General features: G+C 44.4%; 1 protein-coding gene across 1 annotated transcript in view; it reads left to right on the top strand.

Moving 5' to 3' along the window:
- zgc:154058 (Transmembrane protein 150A-like) overlaps positions 1-14202 on the top strand; it is a 28206-nt gene that overhangs the window by 8162 nt on the left and 5842 nt on the right. The window contains exon 6 of the mRNA XM_015944389.3: positions 3556-3683. Within this exon, the coding sequence (XP_015799875.1) occupies positions 3556-3683 (128 nt within the window). The remainder of the gene's footprint in view (positions 1-3555; positions 3684-14202) is intronic.

The raw sequence follows: 14202 nt of genomic DNA, 5'->3' as shown, positions 1-14202 counted from the left end.
ATTTGCATCCAGTTGTCCATTGTTTGGCTGGTGTAGGAGCACCGGGTTTTAAAGACAATAGATGCACTCCCAGAGGCGGGGAAAATGTGCTCAAATATAGAAACATATTCCCTTGTGGGGATGGTGGGGGTCGGATGGGATTTTTAAATTTATTTTCCAGAAATAAGCACTTATGTGAGCACTAGTATTACAGTTTGTATACATTACACTGTTTCCATCATGCTGCAACACGGCATTACTTTTTATGGAAGAGTAAGTTTGGTGTTTATGCAACAGTATCTGCAGCAGGACGGCTGTTCCTCTGAAGGCTTCCTGACTTCATAGAACACCAGTAAGAACTGGAGAGAGCGCTTGTGAAAGGTGTCACTGTGTTACAGGCTGTGGGATGTCATGTTTATGTACAATTATGTCTATTGTTGAGCTGTCAGGAAACAGTCTGTCCTGACTTTCTAAGGGCAGGTGGAGGTCAACTTCACTGCTTACTCATCAAAAACCTGTGGTGGAGGAAGTAAAACCTCAACACTGGATGCATCCTCAGAAAGACGCTTTGAGTTTAGGAGAAAATAAGCTGGGAATGAAAATGGATTTGCTCATACAGGGAAAATGCTTATTCTTGTCTTTAAAGACCAAGTTAACTGAGAAAATGTTTTGGACTTGTTATTTTTTAAATACAATCAATTACTCTGAGTTTAACATGCAGACTAAATGTGAAAATAGTGTTCTGTTCCTATTTCCTGCATTAGCCTCCGATAGAAAATAGAGGAGAAAATGCTATAGGATTAGAAAAAGGCACACAGATTTTTGTCACTTTGTAAATTAGCATTCATGGACTCACCCATCTTGGTTCACGACAGTGCCTGTTGTTGATTTAGCATCCAGGAGAGAGAAGAGCATGTTTTGGCTAGTGGAAGCTAACTGTTAGCAGTAGCAACTACACAACATGGCAGGATTCCTTCAGGCTTGTGTTATTTGTGAAACAAAAATCATCTATATTTGTAAGCAAATTGAGTCAGTGCTATTAGCCAATTAGAGGTGAGATGTCAGAATATCATAAATATTAATGAGGAAGTCTCCAAATCCTGACCCCCCTCCCCCCCCCCCAGCTAACTTTGCAGTGATTCTTAGATCTCATCAAGCTTTAACATCAAGATTATACAAAGTGAAAAAGCTTTAACATCAAGATTATACAAAGTGAAAAACACTAAACAATACAGAGAGATGGTCTGCTGCACACAGATCAACATGCTGCCACAGCATCTCCATTTCATAAAAGAGCTGGAGAAAAACAACAACAGGTTTGTTTCAGAGCCCAGAGGCACTGCTGTTTGTTTTTCCATGATTGGAAATGACATTGCTTTGCCAAGGCTGATCATAATGCTGAGTAGAAATAAGCTCACATCATGCATGAACACACACCAAAGGAGACACACAGAAAGGTATACAGTTTAGGAACGCTAGAGAGGATCTCTGGTCGCATTTTTTATCTATAGGTTGTTGAGTTAATCACAGACGACAGTAATTAATCTAGTGCTCCCGGCATCGATTGATGCTCTCATTTTGCATATCAGGTGTGTATTTGCTTGAAGATGACAATTTAATGTGTTTTCAAATTCATTGAGTGATTGTGTTAATGTTGTACTTCCAATAAAGCTAGAAATAATTGGTATTATCCTTTTTTTCTTAATGAAGCAGCTCTACCTCTGGCTCTTTGGTTGATTATGAATCAGAAGTTAGATTAAAAAATGCAGTTTTGTAAAGTTGTACAGAATTTTACTTAGAAAAGTGCTCATGAGCTAGCCTAAAATCTAGACCGGGGTATTCAATTCCGGGCCTGGAGGTCCGGTATCCAGCACTCTTTAGTTTTAACTTTGTCTCAACACACCTGCTTTCAATCAGCAGGTGATTAACTGGCTTCTGCAGAGCCCGAGGAGCTGCTGCACACGTGAATCAAGTGTGTTGAACTAGATGAACCACTAAAACGTGCTGGACACCAGATCTCGACAACCAGAATTGAATACAGTGTACCCCTGATCTAGACCATCAGTAGGCGAAGCAAAAGGATTTTAGTCTGCATGTTGGTGTATCCACGCTCCATTGAAACCTCGACAGCTCTGGACAGTCTGGTGCCGGTCCAATCACAGCACTGTTTGGTGGGTGGGATGTTAGTGCGACTGAGCCAAACTGTGATGGCGGCTGCTTGTTTGAAACGGCTTTGCTCTCAACTTTGGACTATTTAGATTAGGCTTTTCTTTGATTCAGGAGCAGATAAAGGTAGTCTGACCTGCAATAACAGTGCTCTGTCCGTTTGGTGGACAGGATGTTACTGTGACTGAGTGAAACTAAGATGGGGAGGGCTCGTTTGAGACGGCTTTGGACTACTTAGACGTGGGCTTTTCTTTAAGTCAAGAGCAGATAGAGGTCCTTTATATAGCAAAAGGAAGTACTTGTGTCTTCTTTGACAGTGTACGGTGGACTGCCCCGTCAACGGACATTCGTAGCAGTGAGTACGTCATGTTGTTCGTTGTCCAATTGTATGGGGAGACAGTTTGAAAGACAACCGTATATTCCGCCCCTCGACTGAACTTTCCCCATTAGTCGTGGCCAGACTATACAGTCACATAAATAGAATGGCTTGCCAGGCTACTCATTAGTCTGATTGGTGTTGGTTGTAGTGTTATCAAAGTGGCAGCACATATCCACACAAGGAAATCATAGTTTGTGAACAATTGATATGATTGTAATCTTCATTGAACATGAGTAAAACATTACTTTAGCCGTGCTAACAGATGATTTGACTTGAAGAACGGTCTACTGAATAATCAATAGGGGCCAGGTTATGAAATGTGTCACGTCACTGACCTACAGCCGCTTTAGCCACAGCATGTCTTAATAATGACTAGTTAAAACAAAGCTTTACATTGTTCGTGTTTCCCTCTTTTATTCTCTTTTAACCATTGAGTATTTCTTACAGCTCACACAGAGCTGATGACAGAGTTAATATAACATTTATTCCGTGACACAATGTGTAAGCTTCAGGTCGAGACACGAGGGTCTCCTTGTCCCCTCTAATTCACTCCTTTCTACTCATCTCCAGTTTCCCGCTTTTACCAGTTGCGGTCATCTCTCATCAAGCACCAGCCATGATGAGCTAACAAAAGACCAACCGGGCAGGGGTCGGCGCTCCAACAATGGAGTCAGTCAGAGACTATTAGCACATCATCTCTCATCTGTCTCATATACTGTACTTTATTTCCATTCCCCCGTTAATCCCCGGAGAGATCACTCCGACCGCCACCCCCAATGGTGGATTTTACCAACTTTCCCACCATTTCTTGCCACTTTTTTTCTGCTTCACATGAAATTCATTCATCTTCCTGCAAAACCCAGCTTCCAAGAAGTTTATGTGATGTTGGGAGGGGGGGGGGGGGGGGGGGGGTTGTTGAATGTCTCCATTTAACTGAAACCAAGCACTGGGTTTGTACCAAAACAAGCAAGGCTGGTTAAAACTTTCAGAGACAACACTGTAACACGTACAATTGATCTGATTGTCCACAGTTATGATGATTGTGTCGCTTCGCTACGCCCACGTTATCGAGAAGCACCAGAACTGTATCCTCAACACGGCGAGTCTGTCCACGGGCTGGATCTGTTCTGCTGGACTCATGATGGTGGGAAACTTCCAGGTAGGACACCCAAACATGTGAAGAAAAAATGATGATAAAGATGGCATAATTCATTAAAGGGGATAATTTGATGTATTTTACATGCAAACAAACAAAAAAAAAATAACCCAATTGTTATTCATGGATCTAAACTGAACTAAAGCCTGTGCACGACTCAATTAAACATCCTTATAAAGACTCCTATTGTAGGGTTGAGAGGAAATGACCAAGGACTTTTTCTAATTCAAAGACACAATTTCTTCTCTGCAGATATCTGTGTGCTGGGAAAGAATAGAAGTTTAAATATGTGGATCACTGGCTGAGTGCCTGGTCTCTTTTTCTGTGTGTGTTTGTGTTTGAAAACCTATGCCAGTCATGTTTGGGGGACAGAATCTGCTCACACTCACATTTTTGCGGGACTGGCTCCATTTCTGGGGAGCTCTACATCTTATTACTACTAATGACCTCATCCTAGGGTGGAAATGGAAGATTTGTTTTCAATAGGAATTAATTTGTTTCCTTTTTATGAAGACAAGAATACTTTGGCAGAGAAGAGCCTTCATGGGTGCCTCGAACGAAACATTCCCGGTATTCTGACAAATGAGAGACCGAGAGGCCGGCTTTAAAGATTAAACAGTCACAGTTTGGTTAGGTATTCTTGTGTCATCTGGCTGCTGACCAAGCATTGAGCTTCAGCTGCGTAACGGTTGTGAAATAGCTCACTGTTCCTGAGAGAAAGCAGAAGAAATAAGAAATCATTTATCTGACCTAATGATTCTTCAGAATTTAACAAAAATGCCAAAATAAATCCAGAACAGTTCTACGTTTCTAAAATGTATCCAAAGTTTTAGTGTGTTTCCACCATATTGAACAACTGCATATGTTTGCTTATGAGTTATTTTAGGATAACAATGTTTTACATTAGCAGGAGAATACAAATCTATTTGAAACCCATGCTCAGTGTTATGGGACTGCCTTGTCCAGAACCTGAGATGCAAAAATTTTCTCACAACTTCGCTACATCTCTCTCACTTTTTAATCCTATTTATCCTCAGTGAGGTTGCTGGGAGCTGGTGCTGATACCTTCAGTAGCCATTGGACGAGAGGCGGGGGACACCCTGGACAGGTCTCTTGTCCATCACAGAGATAAACAGAGACAAACAACCGCTCACTCACATCAAGGGATAATTTAGACCATTTAACCCAACATGCATGTTTTTGTTCTGTGAGAGGACACAGCACCAGGAAAACAAAACACTCATGCATGTGGAGAGCCTGCAGCTCCATACAGCAATGCTGTAGCTGGGATTTGAACCTGTGACCTTCTTGCTGCCAGGCTAGCAGCTGCACCACCATGCAGCCCCTTAATCCCATAATAATAAATAGCCAGAGGAGAAAGTAGCTGCAGATGACAGGATGTTCCTGATATTTGGACATTTCAACTCGGATTGGCTAACAGCAACACGACTCTACCACTGACTCATTTGCTCTGCAATGTTGATGTTTTATCTCCACAATTAACACAAGCCTGGAGGAGTTCTGCTATGTGGTGAAGTTGTTAATGCTAACAGTTAGCTTCTACTAGTCGAGATGTTCTTTGCTGTTTTCCTGGACACTAAACCACCAACAGCCTTCCTCAAGTCAAGATGGTTACCGTAAATCTTCTAATATTAGCCTGTAGTTAATTAACTGCCGGGTATCATATTTTGGCCGGAGTCTGAGTCGGCGGAGGTGAATAATGGCCGATTTTTTATTGTGGCCGGGTGGAATGTGGTAACAAGAGAGTACGGGGGGCGGTTGTGTCATCCGTCTCACTTTTGATTTGCCAGTGATAGACCACGAGGGTAACTTTAACCGTGCGGAGACAAAGAGGAGGTACTCCGCTGTTTTTGCGGTCGGTAGATCTTTTAGAACTGCAGTTCAAAGGTAACTCATAAGGTGAATATTTATGAACCCAGGTAGAGAAGAAGAAGAAGAAAATATCATTTCTATAGCGCCTCTCAAGATAAAAATCACGAGGCGCTTCACAAAAACAAAAAATATTAAAAAATTGTAAAAATATAAAAAAGCACTTAGAAAATGTTTAAAAATATATTTAAAATGAGCAAGAATAAGCAATTGCGATTTAAAAGAAAAAATGTAAAGAAAGAGAGAGAGTGAATAGGAAAGAGGGAAATCAGTGGATCCTGAGGAAGGTGGAATAGGTGGAGGGAGAGCAGAATAAAGAGAGAGTGGTTGAAGAAGGTCATACAAAAGCCAGCTTGAACAAGTGAGTCTTCAGCTGCTTTTTGAAGGAGTTCACTGAGTCCACTGATCTCAGGCTCAGGGAGAGAGAGTTCCAGAGTCTGGGGGCCACAGCAGCAAATGATCTGTCACCTTTGGTCTTTAGCCTGGTGCTGCACAACCAGTAGGCTTTGATCTCTGGACCTCAGGGACCTGCTGGGGGTGTAGGGACTATGAAGATCACCAATGTAAGATGGTGCTTGTCCATGTAAGGCCCTATAGACCAGAACCAGGATCTTGAAATGAACCCTGAAGTTGACTGGCAGCCAGTAAAGCTGGAGGAGAAGCGGGGTGATGTGGGTGTGTTTGGAGGACTTGGTCAGAAGCCGAGCACAGGCGTTCTGAACCACCTGTAGACGGTTCAGGGAGGTTCTGCTCAGACACGTGAAAAGAGAGTTACAGTAGTCTAAGCGTGAGGAGATGAAGGTGTGGAGAACTGTCTCAAGTTCAGAGCGGGACAGAATGGGACTCAGCTTAGCAACGTTCCTGAGATGGAAGAAGGAAGAGCGAACAAGAGAACTGACATGAGAATCCAGGGTGAGAGCTGGGTCAAAGGTCATGCCAAGATTCCTGACGGAAGGTTTGGTGTGGGAAGCAAGCTGACCAAGAGAGTCTCTGACTTTGGGAACCAGCTTGTCTGGGGCACAGATGAGGATCTCAGTCTTATCTTCATTCAGCTGTAGAAAGCTCCCAGCCATCCAGGTAGCAGTTTTACTTTAGGATTGAGAGGAGATGCAGGAAGATAATAAACAGGCAGGACAGAAAAATAGTCAAATAAAAACAAGTTAGTTTTTGTACCTGGTGGTTGCAACAGACACCATTGAAGGTAATCAGAAGTGAGGAACAGAAAATGAAATAATTATTTTAATGTTTAGAGCAGCAGGAACTCCGAGAGGCTGCAGGCGCATCAGTGAGTTTGCGGCAGCTGCGCAGGGGGAGGGCTGAAGCAGAAACTACCGTTGTTAAAAGAAATGTGTTTAACTTTGAGAATGTGGGCGCAATTTTAATTGTCAAAAACTCTAGCGAACCATTAGTTCATTTTGCTCAAATAGAAATTGAGGCCTGCCTCTAATTCTGGTCCTCCTTCCAATAAAGGCCTGGAGCTTGATGAGCTTGAGTCAAATACAGGCCCGGGCCTGTATTAGAGGATTTACGGTAAGTCCATTAGCATTAAGTGACAATGTGGCGCAGATCTGTTAAATTCCGAGCGACCAATCATTCTCAGAAACAATAAGTAGAAAATGGTTTCTAAGTGAAGTCTTATATGTATGTATATATATATATATATATATATATATATATATATATATATATACACACACACACACACACACATACATATATGTATACACACACACACATACATATATATATGTATATGTATACCATTTCTCTCAAATATTGTTCACAAATCAGTCTAAATGTGTGATAGTGAGCACTTCTGCTTTGCTGAGATAGTCCATCCCACCTCACAGGTGTGCCACATCAAGATGCTGATCCGACATCATGAGCAGTGCACAGGTGTACCTTATACTGCCCACAATATAAGGCCACCCTGGAATGTGCAGTTTTGTCTCACAGCAAAATGTCACAGATGCCACAAGCATTGAGGAGGCGTGCAATTGGCATGCTGACAGCAGGAATATCAACCAGATTTGTTGCTTGTGCATTGTATGTTCGTTTCTCCACCATAAGCCATCTCCAAAGGCGTTTCAGAGAATATGGCAGTACATCCAACTGGCCTCACAACCGCAGACAACGTGTAACCACACCAGCCCAGGACCTCCACATCCAGCAGGTTCACCTCCAAGATCATCTGAGACCAGCCACTCAGACAGCTGCTGAAACAATTGGTTTGCATAACCAAACAATTTCTGCACAAACTGTCAGAAACTGTCTCAGGGAAGCTCAACTGCATGCTCATTGTCCTCATCGGGGTCTTGACCTGACTCCAGCTCGTCGCCGTAACAGACATGAGTGGGCAAATACTCACATTCGATGGAGTCTGGCATGTTGGACAGGTGTTCTCTTCACGGATGAATGTCGGTTTACATTGTTCAGGGCAGATAGCAGACAGCGTGTGTGGTGTTGTGTGGGTGAGCGCTTTGCCGATGTCAATGTTGTGGATCGAGTGGCCCATGGTGGTGGTGGGGTTATGATATGGGCAGGCATCTGTTATGGACGAAGAACACAGGTGCATTTTATTGATGGCATTTTGAATGCACAGAGATAACGTGATGAGATCCTGAGGCCCATTGTTGTGCTGTACATCCATGAACATCACCTCATGTTTCAGCAAGATAATGCACAGCCCCATGTTGCAAGGATCTGTACACAATTCTTGGAAGCTGAAAATGTCCCAGTTCTTGCATGGCCAGCATACTCACCGGACATGTCACTCATTGAGCATGTTTGGGATGTGCTTGACCAGCATATACGACAGCATGTACCAGTTCCCACTAATATCCAACAACTTCACACAGCCACTGAAGAGGAGTGGACCAACATTCCACATGCCACAATTGACAATCTGATAAACTCTATGCGAAGAAGATGTGTTGCAGTGCATGAGGCAAATGGTGGTCACATCAGATACTGACCAGTTCTGAGTCCCCAGACCCCCAATATAGCAAAAAAAAAAACTGCACATTCCAGGGTGGCCTTTTATTGTGGGCAGTATAAGGTACACCTGTGCACAACTCATGATGTCGGATCAGCATCTTGATGTGGCACACCTGTGAGGTGGGATGGATTAACTCAGCAAAGCACAGGTGCTCACTATCACACATTTAGACTGATTTGTGAACCATGTTTGAGAGAAATGGTAATATTGTGTATCTGGAATGAATTTTAGATCTTTAAGTCCATCTAATGAAAAATCGGAGCAGAAACAAAGGTGTTGTATTTATATTTTTGTTGACTGTATATATATATATATATAATGTATATGTATATATAAATATGTATATATGTATATATTCATATATATACCGTAAATCCTCTAATACAGGCCCGGGCCTGTATTTGACTCAAGCTCATCAAGCTCCAGGCCTTTTTTGGAAGGAGGACCAGAATTAGAGGCAGGCCTCAATTTCTATTTGAGCAAAATGAACTAATGGTTTGCTGGAGTTTTTGACAATTAAAATTGCGCCCACATTTTCAAAGTTACTGTAAACACATTTCTTTTAACAACGGTAGTTTCTGCTTCAGCCCTCCCCCTGCGCAGCGGCCGCAAACTCACTGATGCGCCTGCAGCCTCTCGGAGTTACTGCTGCTCTAAACATTAAAATAATTATTTCATTTTCTGTTCCACACTTCTGATTACCTTCAATGGTGTCTGTTTGTTGCAACCACCAGGTACAAAAACTAACTTGTTTTTATTTGACTATTTTTCTGTCCTGCCTGTTTATTATCTTCCTGCATCTCCTCTCAATCCTAAAGTAAAACTGCTACCTGGGTTCATATATTTTCACCTTATGAGTTACCTTTGAACTGCAGTTCTAAAAGATCTACCGACCGCAAAAACAGCGGAGTGCTCGCTGCTTGGCGGCCGCATCAGTGACCGGTGTGTCACCGGAGGACAAGGTGATGCGCCCCGCTCCACAGCAGCGAAACACATCAGGCGCAAATAAAAGACAGAAAACATTAAAGGAAATGAGCCGACATGAACGATTGCGTGTCGGTACCGACGCTCTGGCACAGCGCGTTGCCCCCCCGAGCGCAGGAGCTTGTCACCTGCTGACAGCAAGCTGCTGTCCCTTCCGAGGACTGCATCTTGCCGGTTATTATCATGTGACAGCGACTAGTCGATGACAGGCATAAAAAGTCACTATAGTGAAGTCGACTAGTTCATACAACCCCTACTGCTCCCCAGTGTTCTGCAGCATAATCAGCACGTTCTCTTTGAACTTGATATCAAATTTTCGCCGCCTCTTCGTCTCCGCACCTGCCAAATCGCGGTCTGTCACTGTCAAATCAAAAGTGAGATGGATGACACAACCGCCCCCCCCCTGTGGTACTTGCTTGTTACCACATTCCACCCGGCCACAATAAAATACCTCCTCTGACTCTGACACCAGCCAAAATATGATACCCGGCCGTTAATTGAATACAGGCCAATATTAGAGGATATACGGTATATATATATATATATATATATACATATATAATTTTATATATATATATATATATATATATATATATATATATATACATATATAAAATCAATTGAAGCTCTGACACAAATCCATCCATCGTCTATAAGTAGTTTGTGCCGTTAGATCCTAATCACCTTGTTGGTGCTGGAATGCCATTTACTGTTTTTGATGGTGGGCATTCAAGATTTTAGGAATGTTTGACTCATCCAGAGTAAAACATAAACAAACACAAGATGACTCAATACTTAAGCACAATGCTGTTTATACCTCAGTGTAATTGTGACAAGATGAATCAACTTGCATGTGTAAGGCAGAGGTGGCAGCAGGCTGTCTTTACCTTTCTTTTGCTTCTCCTGTGACGCCTCAGTGCTGCAGAACTGGGAGGGCTTTACGGGAAGAGCCAGGGGGAAATGAATCGTCAAGTTTGAGGAGCTGGGCAGACTGGGTGTGTGGCTGAGGCCCCTCGACAACCAATTGCCATCCCAGTCCCTGCCTCTCATTCTCAGGTTCCATTTTCCTAGAGTTTGAAAAACTCCAGAGGCGATGCAAAGACCTGGCATTGTTTGGAGCGTTCATAAATCACTCAAATCTGAAGTTTAATAAAACATAACAAATACCATAAAATAACCATATAAACAAAATCCAACAGAACGGAAGTGAATGAACACATTAGAGAACCAACTCACGGACACAGGCTGCTGGAGTTGACACACGTGTTATATAAGACTTTGGCAGCACATCTGTAGCATGACCACCGGGGATTTTCCTGTAAGGGAGTCTGATAGTTTGAGAAAAGAAGCACACAGATGGACGACAGGGAATCACATTACTGCCCCACGGAGGTCCATGACCGTCAGTCAGTCTGATGAAAAGCTTCGGAAAGGGAGAGGGACAGGACTGGACTGGACATCTATCTTTGAGATTGAGTTCATCGACAAAATGAGACCAGTCATGAAAAAGTTTCTTTTTAGGGTCACAAGTGTTTCAGATCAACAGAAAACCTGAGTAAATTAAGAGATTTAAAGCATATCATCACTTTTAGAGTTTATAACATCAGTTTCACTTTAAATAAAAATTCCCCAAAACAAAAATCATTTTGTGTGGTTTTCAGTCACAGATTTTAGCAGGTGTTTGCACTGATCCCAGAAGAATTTCAGCTTTATGTCATTCAGATTTGTTTCTGAAGATGACAAAGTTGATTGTTAAGGCTTGTTCCAATATGCAAATGCTCACGCACCTTAATATTGTTCCAGCCTTTCAACATGTAGTAACTGCAGCACAAAGCCAGTCAGGTTCACATTTCATTATGCATAAGAACTATTTTAAAAAGTCCTCATTGTGCACATGTTTCTTTTCAGAACATCATTAGTATTTATTTATGCAGGCTGATCAGCGTCAGCCTGCAGCAGCTGATTTCTCAAGTTGATCATTAGTCATCGAATCATATTTTAAGTCATTATGAGCTTCAAGAGTTAAGAAAAATAGATCTGAAAGCAGCACTTAATGAGTTTCCCGCTTCTCCCCTTAATGGTTCAAAGCGGAATTAGGTGAATAGACATGTTTTTATGAATGTGCGATTATTGGCAGTTCAGAAACAAAAAACTGGGACTTTGCTACTTTTTTAGATGATTTGAAACAAACGAGGATGCTCCAATGTTCACTCTAGTTTTAGTTCTTTGCTTCACCTCAAAAGATAAGCAACATAAGCAAAATGTATCTTTTGCTTTTGATTGACAGTCATCAAACTGAAAAAGCTAGCTGCTAGCCTTTATATAAGCTAACAGCTAACAGTAAAGCCATATAGTAGGGGGAGACCTCACAGTTGTGCTTACCTGGACAACCAAAGCTGTAAAGTACCGTTTCTGTTCAGCAGACGGCTACAGAGTGCTGTCCAATGTGAAGCTACTCAAGTTTCTGGCTCAAAAATCACTGAAACCATCCATCCATCCATTTTCATCTTCTTATCCGGAGTCGGGTCGCGGGGGCAGTAGCCTAAGGCGAGAGGCCCAGACCTCCCTCTCCCCAGCCACTTGGGCCAGCTCCTCCGGGGGAATCCCAAGGCGTTCCCTGGCCAGGTGAGAGACATAGTCCCTCCACCGTGTCCTGGGTCTACCTTTAGGTCTCCTCCTGGTTGGACGTACCCAGAAAACCTCACCAGGGAGGCGTCCAGGAGGCATCCTGACCAGATGCCGGAGCCACCTCAACTGGCTCCTCTCGATGTGGAGGAGCAGCGGGTCTACTCCGAGCCCCTCCCAAATGACTGAGCTTCTCACCCATCTCTAAGGGAGAGCCCAGCCACTCTTCGGAGAAAACTCATTTCGGCCACTTGTATTCACGATCTCGTTCTTTTGGTCACTACCCAAAGCTCATGACCATAGGCAAGGGTAGCGGGTAGGAATGTAGATCGACCAGTAAATCGAGAGCTTCGCTTTCTGACTCAGCTCTCTCTTCGCCACGACAGACCGGTACAACGTCCGCATCACTGCAGAGGCAGCACCAATCCGCCTATCGATCTCATGCTCCAGTTTTCCCTCACTTGTGAACAAGACCCTGAGATACTTAAACTCCTCCACTTGGGGCAGGACCTCATTCCTGAGCCGGAGAAGGCATTCTACCCTTTTCCGAATCAAGATCATGGTCTCAGATTTAGAGGAGCTGATTCTCATCCCAGCTGCTTCACACTCTGCTGCGAACCCTCCAGCAAAAGCTGAATCACGTTCTGATGAAGCCAACAGGACCACATCATCTGCAAAAAGCAGAGACCTGATCCCCAGGCCACCAAAACGGATGCCCTCCACACCTTGGCTGCGCCTAGAAATCCTGTCCATAAAGGTTATAAACAGAATCAGTGACAAAGGGCAGCCTTGGCAGAGTCCAACTCTCGCTGGGAACGAGCCCGACTTACTGCCGGCAATCGGACCAAACTCTGACACCGGTCATACAGGGACCAAACAGCCCGTATCAGAGGGCCTGGCACCCCATACTCCCGGAGTACCCCCGCAGGCCCCCCCGAGGGACGCGGTCAAATGTCGTCGTCGTCTTCCTCCGCTTATCCGGGTTCGGGTTGCAGGGGCAGCATCCCAACTAGGGAGCTCCAGACCGTCCTCTCCCCGGCCGTCTCCACCAGCTCCTCCGGCAGGACCCCAAGGTGTTCCCGGACCAGATTGGAGATGTAACCTCTCCAACGTGTCCTGGGTCGACCCGGGGGCCTCCTGCCGGCAGGATATGCCCGAAACACCTCCCCAGGGAGGCATCCAGGAGGCATCCTGACCAGATGCCCAAACCACCTCAACTGGCTCCTTTCGATCCAGAGGAGCAGCGGTTCTACTCCGAGTCCCTCCCAAATGTCCGAGCTCCTTATCCTATCTCTAAGGCTGAGCCCAGCTACCCTACGGAGGAAACTCATTTTTGGCCGCTTGTATCCGCAATCTCGTTCTTTCGGTCATTACCCAAAGCTCATGACCATAGGTGAGGATTGGGATGTCGATCGACCGGTAAATCGAGAGCCTGGCTTTCTGGCTCAGCTCCCTCTTCACCACAACAGATCGGCTCAGCGTCCGCATCACTGTAGATGCCAAACCAATCCGCCTGTCGATCTCCAGATCCCTCCTGCCCTCACTCGTGAACAAGACCCCGAGATACTTAAACTCCTCCACTTGAGGTAGGACCTCTCCCCCAACCCGGAGTTGGCAAGCCACCCTTTTCCGGTCGAGAACCATGGTCTCAGATTTGGAGGTGCTGATCCTCATCCCAGCCGCTTCACACTCGGCCGCGAACCTACCCAGCAAGAGCTGAAGTTCAGAGCTGGATGAAGCTAGGAGGACCACATCATTCGCAAAAAGCAGAGATGAGATTCTCCTGCCACCAAACTTGACAGACACCACACCACGGCTGCGCCTAGAAATTCTGTCCATAAAGGTAATGAACAGAACCAGTGACAAAGGGCAGCCCTGGTGGAGTCCAACCCTCACCGGGAACAGGTCCGACATACTACCGGCTATGCGGACCAAACTCACGCTCCTCTGGTAAAGGGAATGAATGGCCCTTAACAGAAAGCCACCCACCCCATACTCCTGGAGCGTCCCCCACAGGGTGCCCCT

The sequence above is a fragment of the Nothobranchius furzeri genome, chromosome 12, assembly GCF_043380555.1.
Source record: "Nothobranchius furzeri strain GRZ-AD chromosome 12, NfurGRZ-RIMD1, whole genome shotgun sequence".
NCBI lineage: Eukaryota > Metazoa > Chordata > Actinopteri > Cyprinodontiformes > Nothobranchiidae > Nothobranchius > Nothobranchius furzeri.
This window is presented reverse-complemented; position numbering and strand designations above follow the sequence as displayed.